The sequence below is a fragment of the Anas acuta genome, chromosome 15, assembly GCF_963932015.1.
Source record: "Anas acuta chromosome 15, bAnaAcu1.1, whole genome shotgun sequence".
In the NCBI taxonomy this organism is placed as follows: domain Eukaryota; kingdom Metazoa; phylum Chordata; class Aves; order Anseriformes; family Anatidae; genus Anas; species Anas acuta.
In genome coordinates this window covers 15189148-15202166 of record NC_088993.1, presented here as the reverse complement: position 1 = coordinate 15202166, position 13019 = coordinate 15189148, and the positions used below count along the sequence as shown (strand labels likewise).

Genomic DNA, 13019 nt, shown 5'->3' with positions numbered 1-13019 from the left:
GTGCTGAACTGAGAGCTAAAGCCAATAAAAGGCTATTCGCGGGAAAGGTACGTATTAAAAATGAATAGCAAACAGCAAGCAGTGTTAAAATGGTCTTCCAAATCATAATGCAGTAAGCAGCCTAAGTAAAGCGGGAGGAATGGACACTTTCTGCCCCCTGCAGTTTCTATTGCTATCTCGATTTTTAAGACAGCCTTAGGAGGGATAGGTGGTACATTAGCATTCCAGAAACCTAACAATTTAACATCTGGCTACCTAGCACCAACAGCCAAAACATTTTTTTATACCTAGGTTCATTTGAATCACAGTTAAATTAATCAACGTTTCCTATTAATGATCACCTAGCTGCTTTGAATGTTTCCTGCGGTACCTGACCGATGTGATTGTCCCTGGCTTTGCAACAGAAACGACAATCACCTCCCACCAAACCTTTATTTGACTTCTTCATTTTGATTAGGATTAAGAACAGGGATTCTCGCCAACACACTGGTACTCTCAAGAAGTCAGAGACGTGCCCCTAAAATGTACATACACACACGCCCTATACATTATATATAAAGAATGTATGTCTGTGTACATATATAACCCCATATAAAGGAGAGTGGATTTTCTAGTTATTAGACTGCAAATATTCCTCAAAACAGAAGATGCTGTTTATGAAATTTTACATTTAAAGCTGCAGGGCGCACATATGGACAGAGATTTTGGTAAAGAAAAAATCTACAGGAGGTCTCACGTCCACATACAGGAGAGTTAAGTACCGTTACTGCTTAAGCACTTTCTTCAGTCTTTATGAATGCAGACTGGGAACTGAACCCCAAATTCATCTAGCCAAAGTCTCTCTCTGTCTGTGATCACTTACTCCCACACGTTTCAGGCTGGCTGAATGCAAGAATCCAACTATTTTCAGGGTGGGTGGTAACCTGCTTTAAAAAAAAAATAAACGCATTTTTATCATATACTTGGAAAATCGATGTTTTCCGTGAGATGATAATTTTGAAACAATCTTGTTCTGCTTTATGAGCCTGACTGTACAAAGAAGTAAAGAGGAATTGAGAACAGGCCGATTACAGTAGGAAATTATTTATTGCCAGCTGATTTTTAACCAATAATGAGTGCATCACTACTGTTAGATTTCATAAGAAAAAAAAAAAAACACAAACTGTTGCAGCATACCAATGATATGCAGGCTACAAAGGATGCTCCATACTAAAATAGGAAAGTTGAAGTGTTAATTTCACTGATGAAATGCACCTGAGACATCTTCTTTCCTCACCTAGATTTTTTATTCCAAAACACGTGTATTTTTCCTCTATTTAAGCTGTTAGTACCGCACAGCATATACCCATTTTTATTTTGACATACTGAAGGTTAAATAGAGCCAGATGTATACCACTATACTTCATGACATTAGTTTGCAATGGATTATATAGGTTGAAAACAACTTTGGCGACGTTTTGCAGGGCTACCAACTGAGTGACTATACTTAAAATGTGTCTCCTGCGATCCCATTTTTTCCCCTTTAAGTAAAAAAAGGGACAACTGGATTGTCCTGAGAACACAAACCGAACACAGGAGAGCTGTGAACTGCCTCACCCCTGAAGACCATCACCGACACCATCACCGCTTCTGTTAGGAATAATGAGCACCAACCAGGAGCAGAAAGTTTTTCATGGCTTGCTTCACCACCAGCAGGACCTGGGCTGTCCCAAACCCCAACTTTTCCTACGTGTGGCTGCTGCGCTCCCCTTCTGGGCCACGAACACCATCACCGATAGAAATCTGCAAAGTCACTTCCAAGTAAAAACTAGTTGATTCTCGGGAAAACAGCAGCGAGGTGAACAGTTAAGGGGCATCCTCCACCAACGTGCCTTCGGCCAGGAGCTGAATTTTCAACGATACGTGGGAAAAACCCTGGAATCCCCTCAATTCAGGAGGATTTTTCCCTCCTGGTGCCTGCCCTGAGCACCCACACACCCCATACACAAACTCCCCTCTCCCTTTTCATGCCCTACACAGCGGGCTCCTTCCCCCAAACCCCGCTGCAGCGGGAATCCCATTTCCCTAGGGATTCACCCCAAGGAGCAGCACTGGATTTTGAAAAAGAATAAAACATTTTAAAAGGAAATAAACCGCCCCCCCCCCCCAAACCTCCCACCCCACGGCCATTGTGCCTCGAGGCTTCCCCCCCCCCCCCCCAGAAGCACACACCGAGGCCCCACAAAGCCGGGCCGCGGGCCGGCCGTGCCCATGGCCCCGGGGCTCCCCTCCCTTCCCTTCCCCTCCCCTGTTGGCCCTTCCCCTCCCTTCCCTTCCCCTCCCCCGCCGCCGGGTTCCGGGAAGCCTCCGGTGCCTCCCGCACCTCCGGGAGGCGGCGGCGCTGCGGAACGGCCCCGGCACGGCTGGGGGGGGGGGGGGGGGGGGGGGGGGGCGAGGAAGGGAAGGGGGCAACGAGGGAAAGGAGACCCCCGAGGGGGTGAGGGGAGGGGGTGAGGGGAGGGGGTCGTGGCCCCTCGCTACAACCCCGCTGCCCCCTCCCCCGGCCTCATGGGGAGGCAAGAGGGGGGCTCGGGAGCTCCGTGGTCCCCCCCCCCCCCAAGCCCCCTGAAGGAGGAAGGGGAGGGTGTAGGGTTAATGGGGAGGTGGGGGGGTGGGGGTGAGCCGGCGCCCCCCCCCCCGGGTACCTTTCGCTTCCTGGTCTCGGCCGAGCCGCTCCAGACGAAGCACTGGTAGATGGCCCGCAGGTTCTGCTTCCAGTTCTCCACCTTGAAGCCGGTCACATGGCAGCACCCGGCCGCCGGCGGACTCATGTCAGACCCCCCCACATCAATCCGCCCGACGAACGGGCCGGGCCGGGCCGGGCCGGGCCGGGGGGCAGCGAGCCGGCCCCTTCACCCTCCTCCTCCTTCCTCCTCCTCCTTCCTCCTCCTCCTCCTCCTCCGCAGCGCCGGGCACGCGTGTAGCCCCCCCCCCCACCCCCCCCTCCTTCTTCCCCCGCCCTCCTCAGGGGCTCGGGCCCCTCCCGCCGCCTCCCGCCGCCCGCCGCCCCCACATAGAGCCCCGGCCCCCGAACAAAAGCGAGGCGGCGGCGGCGGCGCTGCCTCAGCCTCAGCCTCACACCACACACACAAAGATGGGGGCTCTCCCTCAGGCGGCCCTCTACCTCATAGAGGCCGCCGGGAGGGGAATAAGAATTAAAAAAAAATAAAAAAATTAAAAAAAGGGGGGGGGGGGAGCGAGGCCCCGCCCGCCGCCGCCGCCGCCGCTCCCCTGCAGCCGCCCTCCCGCCCGCACGGGGCCTGTCTCTTTAAATCGCCGCCCCCCCCCCCTCCCTCCCCGCTTTGCTTCCTTCCTTCCTTCTTTCCTTTCCTGCCCCCCCCCTCCGCCCGCCGGGTGCGCTGGTCCGAGCCGCTAAGTCAACCCAGCCCGCCAGGCCCGCGGTGGGACAGACCAACGGGGAAATAGGGGGGGGTGATCGGCCCCGCCGCACGGGAGGGAGGGTGGGAGGTGGAGGGGGGGAGGAGTGGTGCTATTGGTCCGCCCGCCTGTCACTCAGCCGCTGAGGCTCGTCTCATTGGTTCTTTGCCGTCTCTCCCCTCCTCCCTACCTAGCGTTTCCCCCTGCCGGATAGGGGCGGGGAGAGCTCGTCTGACTGACAGGCCACGCAGCCAACGGACAGAAGAGGCAGCACCTCCGTTTAGAACGCTGCATTCGGATTGGTTATATCACCCGTCAATCGCACAGCGAGCCGCGAGCCGATTGGCGGAGAAGCGCGGCGGGGGCGGTGCCTCGCAACAGCGGCAGCGGCAGCCTGCGCTGTGGGGGCAGCAGCGCTGTCACATCCGCCGGGCTCGGCCTCGGGGCTGCCTGAGGGGAGCGGGGCCGCGGGGCGGGCAGTGCCCGGCTCCCCCCCGGGGTACCCGGCCCCAGCCGGCGGTGAGGTGCCGGGCACGGCCCCGCATCGCCCTCAGGCCCGCCCGTGCCCCCCCCTTCCCTGCTCTGGTGGAAGAAATAAAAGCTCTGTGTAACCAAAAAGGGTGTCATGTCATTTTTTCCTGTCAGTGACTGCACGGGGAAAGGGGAAAATGGTGAAAAATGGTTGAGTTTGGGGTCTGTAGGGAATCTGCGCGGAGTTCTGAGTGTGGGGGCTCCACGGGCTGCGGTTAGGTGGTGGCGGAGTGAGGCAAAAGGGTGGGAAATGAGGCAAAAGGGTGGGAATTGAGGTAAAAGGATGGAGAATGAGGCAAAAGGGTGGGAATTGAGGCAAAAGGATGGGAAATTCGACAAAAAAAGGGGAGTTTTCCCCTGATTTGTGAGGAGACGCAGGAGGCTGTGCTTTGGGGGACACAAGGCTCTCACAAGCCCTGGGAGGGCTGTGTGGTAAGGACAGCGATGTTTAAGTGCCACCATGTTATTTTATCAATCCTTTTTTCACTTACATCCCTCCTCAGGAGCTATTGCCTTGAAAGCCACCAGGCAGATGGGAGTAAAGGCCTGTCCTGTCTCCTGGCCTGTTGCTGAACTTCCAGAAATCAATAGACAGCTACAGCTATCTGTTTGCCTTAGAGGTGCTGCCGTTTCTAAAAGAAAGCAAAGTATCTGCTAGCATGAAACATGTTCATGATTTGTGCGTAACTATAAGGTTTAGTGGCAAAGGAGCTAGGGGATGTAGGGCTAAGGCAAGACCTGGGTTTATTCCCTCCGATGGTGAAGCGGCAGCACCAGGCCACACCACCCCGCAGCACAGCTCTGTGCTATTTAATCACCTCCTGTAACGTACCTGGCTCATACAGCTCCTCAGCCTCGCTCTGAAATCCCTCTTCCATGCAGTTTGGGGATTACAGCTCCACACTGTACCGAGGATTGCCCCAGAGGGGAAAAACGGGGTGCCAAGAGACCTTTGTGTTCAGCAGGAAAGGGCCTGCTTATCCCGCTTTGTACACACGCTGGTAAAGGTTGCTAATTGCACTCAGTGTTTCAGAAGATTACCTGTGAAATCTGGAGTTAGGCTACATCCTCTTGTTGACCCTAGATAATCATTACACCTATTAAGCCATCACAGCACGTGCACAACCTGTACCTCTTCTGGAAAAGGTAACAAGAACGGGAGCTGCATACACCTCCCATATACTAACCTCGCACCCTCAGAGACATTTCCCTGTGACTGCAGCATCCTCTGACACCCCCTGCTCATCCTTACATGTGAGAGAGACTACTGAGCCATAACAGGACTCCTAAGGAGTTAAAGGAGTTATTTTTGAATTTGGCTTCTTGTGGAGCTAGGGGCATCTCACCTTCCATGTGGCCCATTTCATTCATTATTCTCCAACCTGAGTCAAATTCCAAGGGTTCCAAGGGTCTGGGTGCTCTCATGTCTGTAGCAGGGCAAGAATATGAACACATTGACCATCACAACTAGCCACTGTTTCAAAAGCTACAGGCACAGAGACCCACCCCATATCCTGTGAAAGCCACTTAACCATCCCTCAGAACAGAGGGAATTTAAAGATAACTAGCAAGTTGTATAGGAATGAACAGGATAGGTTATTAATGTCCTAATAGCATCTAGTAGTTATTCTAATGTATCTTAGTATCTTCCAGTTAAACACAAACCCCAATATTACTACAGACGAAATCCAAGCAGAGAGTTATTCTTATTCTGCAACAACCTACTGTTACTAATCTTGAGCTTTTCTCCATGGCTACCACATCAAAACTGGAGATAAAGATAAAAGGGAGAATTTCTGTCTATGAAATTTAAGTCCATCTCTCTGAAGAAACAGGATACCAAAAAGACAATGCATATGTTCAGTGCCCCACAGATTCTGAAATTTTCACGGAGATTTCTGTGCCGCTCTTTCTTTCTTGCAGAGTCATCGTGTTTACCCAATGTAAGGTGCAGTGGCATTTGTCTTATTCAGAAATAACAAGGATTGTGCGTTTATAAAACACGGTTGTTTCCTTTTTAGCAAGGAGAACCTGTATTTGTTCTTCTCTCAATTTTTCCTTTAGAAAAATACTAATTTTTCTGTCTGCCCGGCTCAGGAACAATTACAACATTTAACCATTCCTGCTTCCCAAAGTTTCCTGGCACATTACTTGGAGAGCTGCTGAGGATTTGGGGAGCATTCTCTGAGAAATAACAAACTCACAGGTGTGACACCCATTCTTAAGCTGCTGTCAATGGGAGCTGAGGCCTCTGTCACATCCCAAAGGCACAAATGTGGAAATTTAAAGATTGGCCCTTAGGGGACACCTCCATGGGTACAGCTGTTACTTTTCAAACTTAAAGGCTCACCAAGGTTTTTCTGGCATCTCACTCTCCACAAAGAGACGAAGGCTTTTTGAACCAGAAATCTGATCGAGGTTCACTTTGGATTTTTACTTTGGTCCCCAAATGATTCACTGACATTCTAAAATCCAGCAGAAAAGAATGGCTCTTGAGCTTTTTTGAGGCCAGCTCCTGACTTGTATAGTTCGAACCAAGCTGTGGAAGGCTCAGTGTCATTAGGCCCTTTGTTTTCCATCCTGTGAAGACACCAGAATCTTTCCTATGAAGAAAAAACCCTTCAGACACTACAAAAACTTCTTGACTGTGCCAGCCCACACAGTAAAGGTGGCATAGCAGCACGGAACATTAGTCAAAACAAAGCAGGAGCAGAAAATAGTGATACCGTTTTGTCACGTAGTAATTGTTAAAACAAGGCCTGCTTGCTACACACACGCACATGAGTGTTTGTAAGTTTGCTATAGTTTAATTTACTCTTGGGCACAGCTTAGGAATGTTTCTAGAACAAAGCCTTTTGGTGCAGCAGATAGCTTGGGAATGGATTTGCCTCTGGGGGCTGGAAACCGTTTCAATCTCTCCTGTGTCTCTTGGAGGAATTTTTAATTTTAAAGCATTGATGATTATGCCAATTAGTTCTTACCCCCAAATGACAATGGAATATAAATGTTGACTGTAGCTAAAACATACTGCAAATGTGCTGCAAACCTTCCCTCCAGAGAGTCATCTGTATTACATGATAGCTCAGCTGGGAAGACGCAGAGTTCCTCCACATGGAAAAGCACAGCAAGTGTATCCTCAATCCACGTCATCCCAAGGTGGCACTTCTAGCCTTTGCTGGATAGTCAACAATCAGTTGTTACTTTATCACTCGGACATGCTTCTCCGCATAACATGTACTAAAAATGTCCAATTTGGTTCTCAGGTAAACACAAGCGTTTTCCTTAAATCTGATTTATGAGCAATACCAAAGGATTTGGCTAGGATTCCTTACAAAAAACTTGAATTGCACATGAAGCTTTATCAGGATTTAACCTGTAAGACTGAAGATCGTGGCTCCAAAAACAGATTTCAAGGGGGCCATGCAGGAGCCTGCACTGCTTGCTGGTTTGAAACTTAGGGACTGAATAGCTTGAAAAGTTCTCAATTCTGTATATGCTTGGCAGAATAGAGGAAGGTACTCAGGAATAGGTTGCCATGAAGTAGCACTCCTTAAGTGCCATCCTGCTTCTGGTAGAGCAATCAGAGGAGACTCCTCCATAGGTACTCCTCAACAGGAAAAGGAGAGGAACACTTCTTGGGTATTCTCTGGAAGATGCAGGACTTTGGCATTCACCCCGAGGTCTTTTTGCTTCTCCTGGTCTCCAAATGAGAACCCCATTTTGACTTCTGGTAAGAGACACAAAGTTAGTCTATGTATGCATATGGCTAAAATACTAGGTCCAGTTATGGCATCTTGTTCTCGTCACAAAGAGTCCATTTTCTCCTACAAGCACAAGGACCATCCATGCTAATAACCAACACAAAATACATGAAGGTTCCTCAGGGCCTCTCCTGCATTTTTCCAGGCACTGTAAAAAAAAAAAAGACAAATTCTCTCACAGTCTACCAGGAAAGAACTTGCAGAACAGTTTTGCTTACCAAAACCCACAGAGAAAAAAATGTGAAGGCCTAAACTGAACACTTTTAACACTTTAAAAGGACTCTTTTTAAATCTTTAGTGATCTTTTTCCTAGTTCAAGCCTCTTTTCATCAAAGCATTATGAACTTCCATTACTTAAAAGCACATCAGGTTGTGTGTCTGACCACAGGGCTGAAACCTCTGTTGCATGATTTTGCCAGAAGGTGATTGCCTTTAGTTCCTAATAAAGTTCACCTGAGATACTTCAAGCACCTTGCAGCCTGCAGGGAGCATGCTGTGTGTGTACCTGCTCACTTATTTCATGGACAAAGTACTGACCTTGCTGCAAAACTGGTCCTATAGCCCCAGCTACACCATCTTCTCTAAAACAAAGATTTTGTTTTCAGTCCAGTCCATTGGTAAGAGCATCTGACAGACGCCGGATTAGAGGTTTCCACCTGCCTCAGTCCTTGCAGAGGGGTCAGAGCAGCTGCTTGAATCCACAGCATTCAGTGACGGAGTTCAGCTGCACGGGTCCTGCCAGAAGGATGCTTGTCAGTCCAAGGAGCACAAAGGACAGGTGGATTTCTGTGGATTAAGCTGCCTTCAAATTTTGAAATCGACTCCTGCAGTTTGCCACTGGCATCACGGCCCTCTGCATAGCTAATTTAAACCTACTGACAATACACTTGCTTGTCTTTGTGATCTTTTGCAGACCTCTTCAAAGCAGTGCGCGGAATTCCAAGGATTCATAGCCCACAGGTTAAAAAGAGTCCTAGAAAAAAACAGAAGGCCTGTACTTATTTTTCGGAGGATCACTGTCGTTAAGATGAAATCTTGGCCCCAGTTGAACTCAGTGGGCATTTTGCCACTGACTTAAATGGAGCTAAAATGTCACCCCTGCTATTTGTCAAGTCAATTACATCCAGACAATACTGTAACATCTGGCTTCAACCGAACCCACAGAAAAGTTCACTTCCTTGGTCTCTGAAGACAACACAGGACATTGGCTATCTCATTAAAAACAAGAAATTTGTTCTTGGCGAGCCGCTTGTAAGAAAACTGCGGATCCATCCAGTGACACTATCGGAACCAAGTCCCTGCTCTTTAGCACACGGCCACTGGCGATTGCATCAATGGATTCTCTGTCATTTTCTGGGAAGAATGTCAAAAGCACCCATCTACTGTTAAAATTCATTGTGCTGTAAAAACTTTGTTTATAACAACAGATTGGTCCTCGTCTGTGGTTTCCCACAGACATGGGGGGTTTTCACCCAGCTCATCTCCTGGTTTCCGAGCTGCTGGAAGGTCCCTTGCTGGGTTCGATAGCAGTCACTCATCCTCAGCCCCTCTCTGAGCGAGGTGATTGTAGGTAAGCCTGAAGGGTAACTGGCTACAGGAGGCCAACTGGTGTGAGCTATTTCCCTCTCTAAAATCTCAGCCATGACAAGGCGTTATTTTATCGCAAAATATTCAGGTTAGGTCAAACACAAGCAGGGCCCATCATTTAATGGTAGAAAAAATAAATAAATGTATAGAGTTATTTGATTAAAGGAAACTTAAAAAGTCTATTTGAATGGGAAGAATCATCACACGATGTCTGGGGGAAAGAAGACATACAGAGAGACTTTTATGTTTGAGGAAAGAGTTCCACTCACTGCTGCTCCCTGCCCCAGGTACTGGTGAGTTACCGCCGCACACCTGTGTAAAAGCAGCTTCCTTCCATCTTGTTCCATCCCCTGGGAAACAAAAGCAAAGTCAGTCTCCAGTATCTGATGAGCCTTAATTCCCAGCACTTAAATAATTAGCTTCTCAAATGTACGAAAACAACTCTCATTTTCTGGATTAATGAAGGAAGCTGGGTTCCACTGAGCAAAGCTATTATGGAGCTGCTAATGCACGGTTTGATTTCATCGCCTGCCACTAAGCACAGAGCAACGTGGGCTCCTGGGAGAGCAACAACACGAGGAGAGCAACGCTGGAGGGTTAAAGAGGAAGGCAGCAGGGGAAACCCTGGCAGAAAACCTTGTGGTTTTATGCAGGAGGAGGGCTGGCTTTGTCTGTGTGTCCGCCGAGCTTTATCTAGGTTTCTGAAGATGCCGTATCACCAAAAAGAAGACCAAAGCTCAAGGACATCATAAGGGGTGGACGGTTTGTTTTAACCACAGACCAGTCAAAGGCGGTTTCTGAAGCAGGGTGACAAAACACATGAAGAAGCCTACACCTTAGTAGCCATTTGGCAGCTTCTGCCCCAGTTCAGTAGCTCCAGTAGCAAAGAACGGCAAAAAACTTCAGTGCAGCTTCATCTGGAAGGCTACGGGGATACTAGAACACGCTTATCCCCCCTGCTCATTTGGCCGATGAGTTTAGGGAAGCTGATTGCAAAGAGTCATTATTTTTCTTGTCTTACCTTGGCAGGTACAGACACAGAAACCCTTCCAAATGAAATCCTGTTTCTTTTATACCTTGGCACAGAACTGGTGATTTACTTTTCTGTAACTGGATGGAGAAGGGACTGAGAAAATGTCAGAAAGGGCTGCTTTGCTCTGTTCTGGCAGATTTAAACCTTAGGCCATATTACACAAACAACTCGGTGCTATTAGGACTGTTCCTTTCCCCTCTCTGCATAACAATTTTGCTGCCTGGCCTCAGACTGTACAACCTGTTTCACACAGAACCAAAAGTCCACGCTGACCCTCTCTATGTGGTACAGGGAATGGGGAACAGAGAATGACGAGGAAATCAGGGCTTCTGAGGTGTAACTCCAGCTACTCAACAAGTGCAAAGTCATGCAACTCCTCACACACCAGGAGATGGATGGAGAGGCCTGGAGTGATGATTTCCTTAGAGTCTGCACCACCAAAAATCCCTTCGGGTTGTGTCACTCCTCCCTACCCATTAGTACACACAGATCAGTGGAACAGAGGACCTGCAGTTCTACACGTGGATTTGGGATGAAATGGCTTCTTACGGTGAAGTTCTAACTGCAGTAGTGTGAATAAGCCCTCCAACATCTAACTTCTGTCACACCTTTCCAAACGAAATGAAACAAAAACTTTTGACCTCTGTAAGAAAAGCCTGAAATTGCAACGGAAGCCCTGGGTTAATAAAGAAATTTTGGTGCAGATATGAAGTAGGAGCTGAGAGCTTCACGAGGAAAATCAATGAAACCATGATGATTTATGCAGCGAAGTTTGTGCTTGACTGAACTTTGCCTGACTCAGAGATAGGCACCAAGGACACGAGACCTGCAGACAGATGCTGAAGAACCTCAGCACCTGCCCAAAACCAGAGCAGTTTCCTATAGATGGCCTTTCAAACTTCAGCCTCAGAGATGCTGCTTCTTCTGTCAAGGCTTGTTGGACCACTGACTTCTGAGGAGTTACAACCCATGTAATTTAGCTGAAGCAATCAGGAAATAATTATGTACAGTGGAGAATTAAAAGATGGTAATTAAACTGTACAAATAAATAACTGTAGTGACTAAAAAAGTCCACCCAAAGCCTACTTTTGGAGCAGTATTTAATGTAAATGAATCACTTAGTGGACAATACAACAATCATCTGTTCAGCTTCTATTCATTATCAAAAACAATACAAAAGGATTGGCAGGGAATAGCCATGTGCCAGAGGGAGCCCTTTAGGAAATACCACAGAATCTGGACTGGCTTTTGTCTGTTCTTCTATTGTTTTCTGACAATGCTTTGCTAATGAATGTCCAACGTCATTTTGGTTGTCTTTTCTTTCCTTTTTTTTTTCCCCAAAACAAATCAGTAGTAGTGCTGGCCTTTCAGAATGAACTGAAGTGCTTGTTCACGTTAGGAAGAGTTCCACACGTTAGTTATGAGTTTTGCCAAGGCCTACGAGGCTGAGGATGTGTGGTCTCAGACAGTCTGGAAAATCCCACAGTAAGTGATCAGACAAAATCCTTTGATTCGGGCAAAAATCCACTAAGTTTTAATGAAAGTATCACCTAACTTTGAAACTTCAAATGCTTACTGAATTCAGTATTTGAGTTGTATACTCAATAAATTCATCTTTTGTTACTCAATTTGAAGTAATGCTAACTTCATTCTGAGAAATAAGCTCCTTTTCAATAGGGCACATTTGTACTGATCGTGCCCAACATTATCCTGGGAGTTATCTGCCAGAAACTGTAAGCTAAAGAGAATCCCCAGTAGGGATCTGGGGAGGCAAACCTATCCTAGAAAAAGGACGGTAAAAAAGACAGTACCAAGCCCTAAAACACTGTCATTATGTTTCAGAACTGATTCCCATCTCGTTACTGGTTGGCAGTAACTGAAATGTCTGATGTGATGGTGTCCCAGGTACCTGTAGGGGCACCTTTTTCTTACCTGGCTCCTTGGCTCACTCCTGTGTCCCTGCTGCAACTTACAGCCCCCGCAGTGCTGCTGGTTCAATTCTCTGTAGACCTACAGCAAAAGCCAAATCACTGAAATGGTCTGTGTTAGGAGAAAAAGGCAACAATGATGAAGAAAAGAGATAAGAGTGGGGCAGATAAGCAGGCTTTACTGCACATGGAATGCCACCCAGATTTAACTTCCCAAGGTTGTCTCTGGGGCCATGATGTACGGGATTTGTTTTATTTTGTCTTAAACAAAATCTTAGGGTCTGCGGCAAACTTCTGCATCCAGAGTTTATTTTGCGTCAAACCTAGTGACGACAGAGTATGTGGGTTTCTAATTAATGCTATCTAAAATTTGATATATAAATGCACACTTCATAAAACCATGTTAACAGCTCAGTCGTCCAAATAAAATAGTGAGAGATGGCATCGAGCCCCTTAGGGCTTACTCTTGCAAAACCCTCACCAAGCTAGCTGCATAGTTTGGCTTAAAACTGGGAAGTTTTACTCACAGCACGTTTCCAGAATCCCACCAAAGACGGGACTCGGGCGGATTGCTGCCAGCCCATCCTGGGACTGTTCATGGTATCAACATTTCCAGCTTCTACCTGCCCTTCTACCTACCAGAGGCTGCAGAATGGGCGGCATCTTCTCTGACTGGTGTGACTGAGGTTAAAGCTGTGAGTGGTGCCACACAGCCCAGCCTGTCACCTCTGGTACTGGACACAAACCTTCTGGCAGCGGGCT

The 13019-nt window shown here is 47.9% G+C and overlaps 1 protein-coding gene across 2 annotated transcripts in view; it reads right to left on the bottom strand.

Annotated features, from left to right (window-relative positions):
• The window catches only part of USP22 (ubiquitin specific peptidase 22), a 98706-nt gene extending 95734 nt beyond the window's left edge, over positions 1-2972 (bottom strand). Inside the window, exon 1 of one of the 2 annotated variants that reach the window (XM_068698746.1) lies at positions 2685-2972. In XM_068698746.1, the coding sequence (XP_068554847.1) occupies positions 2685-2810 (126 nt within the window). In that variant the 5' untranslated portion in view covers positions 2811-2972. The remainder of the gene's footprint in view (positions 1-2684) is intronic. The other variant, XM_068698745.1, reaches the window with a different exon arrangement.
• Positions 2973-13019: the final 10047 nt, after the last annotated feature.